This window comes from Lutjanus erythropterus, chromosome 13, assembly GCF_056507025.1.
Source record: "Lutjanus erythropterus isolate fLutEry1 chromosome 13, fLutEry1.hap2, whole genome shotgun sequence".
NCBI lineage: Eukaryota > Metazoa > Chordata > Actinopteri > Lutjaniformes > Lutjanidae > Lutjanus > Lutjanus erythropterus.
The window spans coordinates 33,794,364-33,805,407 of NC_139329.1; the positions used below are offsets into that span (position 1 = coordinate 33,794,364).

Consider the following 11,044-nt stretch of genomic DNA (forward strand, 5'->3'; position numbering starts at 1 on the left):
ATGGTGCTTTTTGAATGTTATCTACTTATTTTTTCTATTTTGTGAATTCTACATTTGTCTTTAATCAGTATTAGGTGAACAACATGTACATTTTGTGTAAATTTTAGGGTTTTTTTACTGCATTGTTCAAGAATTTGTACTGAGATTTTTGATGCATGTTCTGTTTTTTTTTCTTTCTTTGGTTTATGCGATACTTGACACAACACTGACATTTGTGTACCAAACAAATTTGAGAAAAGAAAAATCAAGATTTGAAAGACTGCAATTTCAGAACTGGCAATTTTAACTACAACTTACTCTGCATAATCAACAGTGTTTGAACAAGCTGTAGGTTTATATTTCACCAGCGACTGGTACACCTGTCTCCAACAAATTTACTCAGCTGACCAAAATAACATGCAAAAGCGTAACTTTATTTATTGTATGCAAGTAGAAACAGCATGGATTTGTGCTTATGCTGCAATTGCATCTTAAACCATATGGATCACAAATAAAGGCCTGAGGTAATTAGTTATTCTCCTCAAGTCATTCAGCCATGAAGAGAGGGAGGGACGTACAAACAGTCATTTGACAATCACACAGGGTTAAATCTATTGTAGAGATTCCAGCTTCCACACAGACAAAAGCCTAAATAAATCAAAACGGTATGCAGCAAGAGGTTTGAATAAGGAGCTCACGGCTCTCAGTTTCCTCAACCAGAAAAACTGGCTTTCTTGTACTAAGTGAAACAATCAGTGTACTTACAGTACGTGTGTGTGTATGTCAGTCTCACAGCTCAGTGCAACTATCAAACTTTAAACACAATAAAGTCATTTTGTGCAAGATTTTAGACTCTGATCTTCCCTGATGTGATTGAATTGAATATGTCCACCGTCAGCGGGACGTAAGTCTTCTCTTTTTCATCCAGGAAGTAGAGAGGGTCTGTTATCTGATTTGGGTTGAAGCCCTCCTTCACCAGCTTTGTCTTCATGTGTTTGTACGTACCCGTAACGTCCAGGGAACTCTGTAACCAATCACAGAACAATAAATTAGTACGTGGGGATTCAATAATGCTTTCAACACTACAGATATTAACGATCAACCAGTTGTTTGTGTCTCATAAATTAATATTTCACATAATATTCACCATTTGCACTACTCAGATGTCCAGCTGTTACATATCTCTCCTTTAATGATTAAGTGATTTCAGTAAAAAAAAAAAAAAATAAAATAAAAAAAAATTGTGACCCTCCTCACAAAACTTACCTGAATCCTCATAAAACGTGGCCTTGCGTAGTTGGGCAGAAATTTCTCGACCTGTTCAAAGACAGCTGCGGAGTCAAAAGTCTGTCCTTCACGTAAAGTAAGTGCAGCCATCCCAGCTCTGCCGTTCATACCTACACGAGAACATTCAAATAACAGAAAGCCTGCATTACAAACTGTGGAGTTGATGTGATAATTTACAAAGCTGTGAGAGTTTCCTGGGAAATGTAGCATCCAGTGTTTTTGACACATACTAATACCTAAAGGCTGGGGTATGTTTGAAACAAACATGCAGTGCGCCCACAACCAAAAGTAAAGGTGCTCTGACCACCATCACTTGAAGGGAGAGGGTTTGCAGATTTTTTTTGTGTACATCCGTGACTGTATGCTGAAGGACCTCGGAGTCAAAGATTGACTGATTAGATTTTGGTGGTCATGGTGACTAAACACATTTTTTGCCATAAGTCAAGATTTCACCAGGGACAATGTATGTGGAGGTCATGTTAATGTTGGCGGAAATCTGTGCTGGTTGTGGTGGCATTGCATTGCAGATGAATCATTACTGAAAATAACTGTTAGCTGTACCCTTGGTTTACCTCACTATTCTGCAAAATGTGCAGTGAAATTAACCTGGCTTATGAATTCTTGAGTTAGTTGTCTACCAAAATCTAATCAGTTCATTTTTTAGTCGAAGCGTTCACTTGTACCAAGTTTGAAGAAATTCCTTCAAGGTGTTGTTGAGATATCGTGTTCACAAGAATGGGATGACCTGAAAACCTGCAACAATTGTGACAAAATGAACAAAAAGAAGATGTGCAGTAAAATTACCTGGCACCTCGACTCCGTACACGTTGGCTTCTTCAATGCAGTCAGCAGCTGTGATGACGTCAGCCACCTCAGTTGTAGACACATTCTCTCCCTTCCATCTAATTACAATTTAAAACAAAAAAAGTTACGGCTGTGTGCACTCAGGTTTCAAAACTTAAAATGAGATGGCCGAAACGGAAGATGAACTCGCCTGAAAGTGTCCCCAACTCGATCCTTAAAGTAGATGAAATTGTCCTCATCGATGCTCAGCAGGTCACCGGTGTTGAAATACACGTCTCCTTTCTTGTAGACATCATGCAGCCTCTTCTTCTCAGTCTGCTGCAGGTCTCCAGCATAACCGAGGAATGGCGTACTGGGTGTTATTTTACACACCAAGAGTCCAGGCTCACCTGTGGAAATACAGGAGAGGTAATCTTAGTTAAATGACAGGTGATCCTGTACTCACCCTGACACCTGTGTGAGAAAGCACAAGTTAAACCAGTTGTTTTATGGTGTTTTGTCCCAGCCTTTTTGGATCATGGTGCAGGTATCAAATTCAGTAAGAATGTGCACAAAAAGCAAATTTATTAACTTGAACATTAATCATTTCACCTTTGTCCTGTATTCAGTTGATTGTAGGTCGAGACGTTTGGACTTTTTGGAATCGGGGGCAGAGTGGAGTACGAGCACAGGAAGATAAGCAACGTACTCCTCTGGACAAGGTCAGCACTGAATCTATTTTAGCCACCTTAAAAAAATCTATATCAGTTTACAACGTAAGTGTGTGTTACTTTTAAAACATTTTCACTGCTTTATCTTGCTTTAAGTTTTTTCTGACAGAAAACTGCTGTTCAATAAGGCAAATAGCTCTCTCTCCAAAGCAACTAGACTCCTTTGGCAAAATCTGTAATTGTGCTGCACAGAACAGTTTAACTGTATGCTATATTTAGAATATATGGTGTTATGTAAGCAAAATATTGCTCTCTCCAAAGCAATCAGACTCCTTAAGGAAAAACATATGGGGACATATCAACCACCATCTAGTCTAAGTAATTCACTGACTATGGATAAGTACCTCACACAACCCCGTTTCAAAAATTCCAAATTATTCCTTTAAATATTTCTATTTATTCATGGACATGTCCTCTGTGTCCTCGATGGTACCAGCCCTCGTACTGACGTACCTTTAGCAGCCTTGATGCAGAAACCAGCAGCGTCCCTCAGAGGCTTTCCTTCATTCACATCAAATTTGATCAAAGAGTACGGACAAAACCACTGCAAGATAAAAAAAAACAAAACCTTGTTGAGTAACAGGTTTTACTTCATAATGTGGAATGAAACATGGACCTTACCCTATGGAGGAAGGTGTCCCGCCCAACAGCTCCGATCTTGTTGCTGTAATTCAGCAGACCAAAATTTCCTTCTGTTGCTCCATAAAACTCTCTGATTTGAATGTTTCCAAACCTATTTATGAAGTCCCTCCAAACATCTGGCCTGAACCCATTGCCTATCGCAAGTCTGACTTTGTGGCTTCGATCGTTGAGTTTCTGTCAGGGAAGAAGAACAGTTTTGCTGTTTTGTTTTTTTAAATGATTTCTTTAATGTGTTAGTACCAGTAATGCTGATGCTGTGACCTACAGTACATACCTTTGGTGTGTTGCAGAGGTAATGCATAAGTTCACCGATGTACTGCACGACAGTGACGTTATATTTTCTGCAGTCATCCCAAAACTGAGATGCAGAAAATTTATTTCTCAAAGCCACTGTGAATCCTAAACACAGCAACGGGATGACAAAAACAATGTTAAAAGATCAGGTTGTCCATATTTGTCTTTTTGTCAAGAAATCCATGAAAAGACCAAAACCAACTGGTGCTACTAAAACCTAGAAGAGCGCACTCAGTAAAGTGCAGATCCCCACCATGCAAGAGATGGTGAACAAATCTTCTGCACCACAACTTCCACATGCATCCATCTTCATCTCACGAGTGTGAAGAAAAGTGAGAAGTTGAGGTTATTCCCAACTTTTGTCTGTCTGGCTCCACAATCCTGTGCAGCGAGTCCCTTTCTTTCACTTCATCAACACCACTCACCATGTTCCAAATTTAATCTGCACAGATGCATTTTAAACTAGATCTTATTTAACAGCATATATCATTTTAATTGTACTTCCTCCACTTGGAATGACAGAAGCTGCGTGTTTCAACCATTTATGCATGACATAAATAACATCTGCCTGTGGTTTCTGGTGGATTATTTGTTTATTGTTACATATTTCTGACCTTCGTCTTTATTTACCTCCTAAACACAAACATAAGGATGCATATATTTTATTTACCAAATCAGAATTTCTGTTTTTCTTCAAATTAGTTCAGCTGCATCACAGTCTTTCCAGGTACATCCTGGCAACTTGCACAGCTATGCTGCGTTCCAGACAATGTCAAAGGTAAGAATTTCCCTTATTAAATGTCTAATGTTTTGACATGGACAAAAGTGGACAAAGTATTCTGGGTGCAGTACTACAAAAGTAAATAAAAGAACATATGTGACTTGGAGAAATTGGTGAGTTTACCAGAAAGCGTACACACACTTGAACATAAGCGACACAGAGGAGGAAAACCAACACGTCCTGCAGAACAGGTTTTACTACACAATAGTGTATATAATTTTATTTTTTTAGTAGGACATTGGACATCTTATAGTTCTAAGTCGTCTGGAACGCAGAACCCTAGAGCACCAAACATGTATTAATCCACAGTTGGAAATAATTCCCAACAAACCTGTCATTTACTACAGTTTTTACATTGTTTGCTAAAACTAAGGTGTCCAGCTGTTAAAGGAAATTACTAAGCCTTAAAAAAAAATACATTTTTGTCTTTGATTTACAGATTTAGGTCCACTGTAAGGCAGCGTTCTCAAACTCGAATTGCCTTGGGACAACTGCTGGTTATTACCATCTCACAGGGGGCCCATTTCAATGTTCAAGTGCTACAAAAAAGTGCAATATATCTGAAAATGTGCTTTATTATTTCTATTACTAACACATGTTCCTCACACTTAACAAAAAGCCGTTTCAATACATTTTTCAGTTAGCCGTGCACTGGACACAAAGTCAGCACTAGGGGTGAGTGCCACACACAAGGTAGGGAAGTTATGAAGTGCTGAGAGACGGACTAATTAATTTTCGGTTTTGGTCTTTTCAGTGGCTTTCTTTCTTCCTTCCTTCTCCCTGAACAACATCACTGATGCGATTAAAATTTTTCAGTTTATCAAATACCCAAATGTGTGCATACCCTGGACAAAAGCTGTGGTGACACCAATCATGCCAGCGCTGTGATACAGAGGGAGGGTGATATAAATCACATCTTCTGACTTCGTTCCTGCTGCAGTCACAAACATCGACATGACCCACAGTTTGGAGTGACTGATCACTGCTGCTTTAGGGAGACCTGTTGAAGAGAAGCCACAGGTAAATGTACTGCAGGTGCTGTTTATTTCACTGTTGAATCCTGACCATTCAACCCCTCAAGTAGCTTACCTGTTGTCCCTGAGGTGTATATGTAGACTGCTGGACTCAGCAAGGTTAAATGTGACCTGAAATCCTTGGGTATAGGCTCAGAGGAGGCGCGGCTCATCTTGTCTTTGAAGCTCTCCACATCTGGTGATCTGCATCTGTCAGCCAGGATGAACACGGAGAACTGCTGCTCCAACAGACTGGGCAGGATCTCCTCCACAGCGTCCTCTAAGTCTGGAAATAAAACCAGCTGAACATGTTCTCTGCAACTGAAAAGACTTAAAGCACCAGCATGTAGGATTTTGTGGCACCTCTCCTCACCCTCCCCTTCCAAGCGTGTAGAAGAAGTGGCCACAAAACTCGATGCTTGATGCGAAGATGTCCTGCTCCCTCTGTAGATAATTTTATAATATTATATTCTATGTCTACCATATTCTGCCAATAGAACCCCCTAAATCGTATACACTGGTCCTTTAAATGATTAAGAATGCTATATTAAAAAATGCAGTCCTAATCATCAGCAGTAACTAATGTTTTTGCTGCTCCTCAGCTGTACGACTGCACATCAGTAGTGGGGAAAATACAATGAAAAAGAGGGTGAGTTTAGTCTCTTTTGGCGAATGATTGACTTTGACCAGCCACAAGACAAATAGACACAGGTTATTTGTAAATTGTTACAGGCCAGAAAGGTTGTAAAATGTTGTTTCAACAGTCCCCAGGCTAAGCAGCCGCATCAAAACAGATCACACAACGGTATTTTCTCATAAACAAGTCATTGTGAGGCACATAAAAGGATAGTTCACCCAAATTCATGTAATGAATCTCTCTCTCTCTCTCTCTCTCTCTCTCTCTCTCTCTCTCTCTCTCTCTCTCTCTCTCTCTCTCTCCTGAAGAGGTTCTGACATTGGGAACAGGTGGTGCCCAATGACTGGCCCCTCCGGCGTGACTGCTGCCACGGGATTGGTCGGGGAGGACTGCAGCACTCTGTCTCCCTTCAGTCCTCCTGTCCCAAGAAAGTGCCAGCTCTTTGTTGTAATTTGTGTAGACGTGTAAGTTGAGTAACAAACCTCCTAGGAGAGTTTAGAGGAGGTATTTTGTTTCACTCTGCAAATTCTGGTAGACCTGTTGAGATTCTGGTAAAGCAAAATTACAACTTTCAGAGGTTAGATTAGTTAATTTGCCATTTATTTATATTTTCTTTTAGCTACAGGAAAATTGGAGTTAATTTGGAAAGTTTTGTTTGTTGTTTTGGCATTGCTCTCCCTCTGAGTAAAAATAAAAACTGCTATTTTTAACTTTGCGTGCTTGTATGTATATATACATACATATATATATATATATATATATATATATATATATATATATATATATATATATATATATATATATATGCTGATTGAGCTGCAGCTTCACCTGAAACCAGGAAAAAGTTGAAATAAGTAAAATAAGTACAAATAAGTCTGACCCACAGCAGAGAGAGAGGGAGAAAGTGTGTGAATATGGACAGATGTGTTGACTTGATATAAAAACTTTTTATGAACATGAATCATAACATTACTGTAGGGCAGGATGAGTGTGTGAAGTGCCGACTGATATAAATCCTTAAATCCTGATGTTATTGTAGAGTTCTGTGGTTTAAAATACAGATTTAAATATCTGTCTCTGTAAAGACCAAACTGACAGATGTTCATTTCCTCCACAAAATGTTTGTCACTTCAATTGACTTTGAAGCTTTTAGTGCGTTTTGGCCTTAATGTTAAATTAAGCATTTCAATACGCTCATCTCTGCCTGACGGGCTTGAATTTGTCATAATATCATTTGAGCATTTTTTATGTCAAATGCAGTGACTTTGAGGGTTTCTGGACAATATCTGTAATTGATTTTGGTTAATATGCCTTTAAGATACATTTTGAGCAAATAAAAAATGTGCGATTAATTTGCAATTAATCGCGATTGACTACAGAAACTCATGCGATTAATTGCGATTAAATATTTTAATCGATTGACAGCACTAATATGTATATACGTATGTATGTGCTGAGTAACAAGATGGTACGAGGGGGTAACAATTTGGGATTTAACAAAGAAATCCTACTGTAGACAGATTAAGTTAGTTACTGTGTAAATACACACAACAAAGGGAGACATAACAGTGGTTTAAAAAACAGCCTGCATGTCCTGCAGGTACAATAAAATGGTTAATATATAAGGTACCCAGTGGTTAAAAAATAACTACAGTGTAACATAAGTTAGTTATTGTTTTAATATATAACGAGGAGGGTAGTTTAAAAAAAACGTTACTCCAAAACTCCGGAGTAACACCCATTTTTCAACATACACAAGCTACAGTGAGGTGAATGAAGTTGTATGATGCAGTTCTGTACAATATATAAACGTGTACAGTTTGTTGCATTGTGTCACAGAAATTCTGCAGAGAAGACTCAAGAACGTTGTTCTCTGAAGGGTCTTTCACAGGGTCTTGACTTCTTCCAGATATTAATAATGTACCAGCACAGTAGCCTTCCTGGGTACAATGTCCCACTGATTTTACTTTAATCTTACTGTCATTTCCCTTCCTCACAACTCAAGACACAGAATCCCAAAATCAATGGAGTGATTATCAATCAAAACTGCTCCAAATTGCTAAATAATTTTCTTGGTAATTGTCTGTACCATTAGCAAATTTAGTCAAGGTGTGCATTACATTATATGCATAAACAAACGAAGCTGTTTCACAAAAGTAAATATTACTATACTAACATTACTATATTAAAAATCATGTTTTTAATGTGTTGAAACCCAGGACTGAAATTTCAACATTTCTTCCTTTCAAATAAACATTTTGAACGATATGCAATATGTAATAATCCCTCAGTGTTATCCATATTTAGCACATACACAAGTCTTGTTTCTATGGTTGGTCAAGTTTCCAAGCAACTGAGTCTCTGGGGACAGTTATAACACTCTGAAAATCTGTTGCTCAGCGTTCTCCCCTATTCGGATTACAGTAATTCTGCAGCATTTTGCATTATTTTGGAGATTGCAGACATAAATGCAAAGCTCACCTTGACCTGCGATCAGAGTCTTGGCTCGGCTGCAGTTGAAGCAGTGTAACAAGGACTTGGATCTGATGTTGGAGTTGAGGAAAGCAGCGGAGCATCCGAGCTTCATCAAACCCCACCACAACCACAGAAACACGGGCTCGTTCCTGATGAAAAGCGCCACGGTGTCGCCTTGTTTAACCCGTCCGGTCTGCAGCAAAGCTCTGGCAGCTTTGTTGCTGAGTTCATCCGCATCCTGGAAGGTGAAGGTCTCATCCCCATACAGAATCAACGGCTTGTGTGGCTGCGCCTTCGCCACCTCTAAGAACTGGTCCAGGGGGAAGTGATTAGTCTGAATGTATTTTCTGATACGCAGTCCTGTTTTTAATTTATTGAGCACGAAGAGGACATCCTGGAAAAAGTGAGGACGATAGAATAAAAGGCCAAGAAAAAGCACGATAGTGAGTATGAGCCACACAAGCATGGTTATCTGTTGGAGTCAGCAGTGTAGATTGTGTGAGGTAAGACCTTTATACTTGTGAAGAAAAAAAGAAGGTTGGAGCTCAAAGATATGAGGAGGAGCATCACAGACACTTTATCATGATGTTTACCACACAGTTATAAACTGACTGTGATTTAGAGCCAACAGAATATATTAAGTCCTCATTCTACCTGGGCATTTACAACATTATTTACTGTTCACTGTGGTCCAAAGGCCAAGGTAATGTCCCTTATGTCTTGTTTTGTCCACAACCCAAAGATATTCAGTTTACTCTCAGGCTGCAGCTATCGATTCTTTTCTAGTAGTCTATCAATTATTCTTATTGATTGAGCAATTGGATGAGAAATATTGTGCGTTCTGCAATTTTTTCTATGACATTTTTTTTTGTTTTATTTCAGAGCAATGGTAGTATACAAAAGAGAAAATAAGTCAGGTCTCTTAATTGAACAACTATAAATTGCTGAAGTAAAAGCACTAAGTAAAGTAACTTTACTTTTACTGTAGTACCTTGCATAGTACTTTTTACTTAAGTACAAAAGTAAAGGTAATAATGTCTGCAGAAGCCACGGACAGAGAATGTAGGTCACTCTTTTAACTTTAACAGTCACCAGAATGTTTCATTAATGTCCAGAACAGGATGGACCAACATGTTAACTTTTAACTTTAACTTTTCACTCCTGTGTACGTTTGCAGGTCAGGGGCGGATCTAGGAGTTGAGGAGGTCCGGGGTGTGGAAGATGAACAAATTCGATGAATAATCAATGTACTAATTTTGTGAGTCTCTGTATGTAAGTTGTGAAATAGGAAGGTGACTGTAAGCCTGAGTGAAAAATCAATCAATCTGCTAGAGTCTTCTCTCCATGCTGCATGAAGTAAAGAGATCTGATTCATCACACCGTCTTGGTAATTCTTCAGAGAACTAGCAACTCTCACTATTTAGATGAAGAATTTTTTCCACAGGGGCTAAGCCCAGAGACTTTTTTTTTTTTTTTTTTTTGCTTCAGCACCAACCAAAATGTTTTTTCCACTTAAAGTGGCCAGAAGGCACTGGAGAACAAATATTAACTCACATATATTAATTCACATAAATTCACATCCGTTAGTGATGCAAACTAAGCACATGTACATCAAGTACTTTCCACATGATCCAACATTATGTTTCTACACCACATCCCAGAGGCAAATACTTAACTTTTTAATCCACAAAGATGGAAAAAGGAGGAGGAGCATCAACTTAACCTTAATGTCAATGAATGATATCAAACATAAGTTTACCTGATTACTGTTCACTCTCGGGATGTTACTTTGTCTTTAGTTCTGCTTCATCCTCTCAAAAAGATTTCTGTGGACGGTGCCGCCGGTGAGAGAATGAGAATGAAATACTTCTATGGAGGCTACGTGCCCGTTGGTGGTGTATTACTGCCTCTCTGTTAGACTCCAGTGCTGCACATCGACACACAGGCAGAGCAGTCAGAGACAGACTGAGAAAAATCACTTGTACAATGTCATTTTCAAAACGTAAAAGATGCGGGGCTTTCGGGAAAATATCTGGGGGCTTGAGCCTCAATAGCCACCCCCTAAATCTGGCAAGAGCACCATTAAAGTACAACAAAAGCAATACAAATTAAGTAAACAGTTACAAACAAGATTTTTACTTGTGGTGGTGGTTGGTATTAATGTTTTACCAAAGTAAAGGATCTGAGTACTTTTTCTGTCACAACAGGTGAATGATCAGTGTTTCAGTTACTCTCTTTGGCTCATAACACACACATAACACACATCAGCACCGTAAAGTTCTTGTTAATCTGTTAATTCTCTGTAACCAAATATATGAACACAGTGCAAATAAAATATATTCTAGCTTCTAGCTTTTGTATGTATTTCAAAATTACATAAATCTCATTGATCAGACCAAATGAGCCTCAAACATTGAAATAC

The 11,044-nt window shown here is 38.7% G+C and overlaps 1 protein-coding gene across 1 annotated transcript; it reads right to left on the reverse strand.

The window, feature by feature from the left end:
- Positions 1–9,106, reverse strand: LOC146316937 (long-chain fatty acid transport protein 2-like). Its single transcript, XM_084734509.1, has 10 exons — positions 8,629–9,106; positions 5,587–5,796; positions 5,342–5,497; positions 3,697–3,821; positions 3,402–3,596; positions 3,234–3,324; positions 2,261–2,459; positions 2,071–2,168; positions 1,246–1,376; positions 1–1,003 (listed from the first exon to the last, which is right to left on the reverse strand). Exons 1-10 carry the CDS (start codon positions 9,086–9,088, stop codon positions 827–829), a joined length of 1,842 nt encoding a protein of 613 aa, XP_084590635.1. The 5' UTR covers positions 9,089–9,106; the 3' UTR covers positions 1–826.
- Between the last annotated feature and the right edge of the window lie 1,938 nt (positions 9,107–11,044).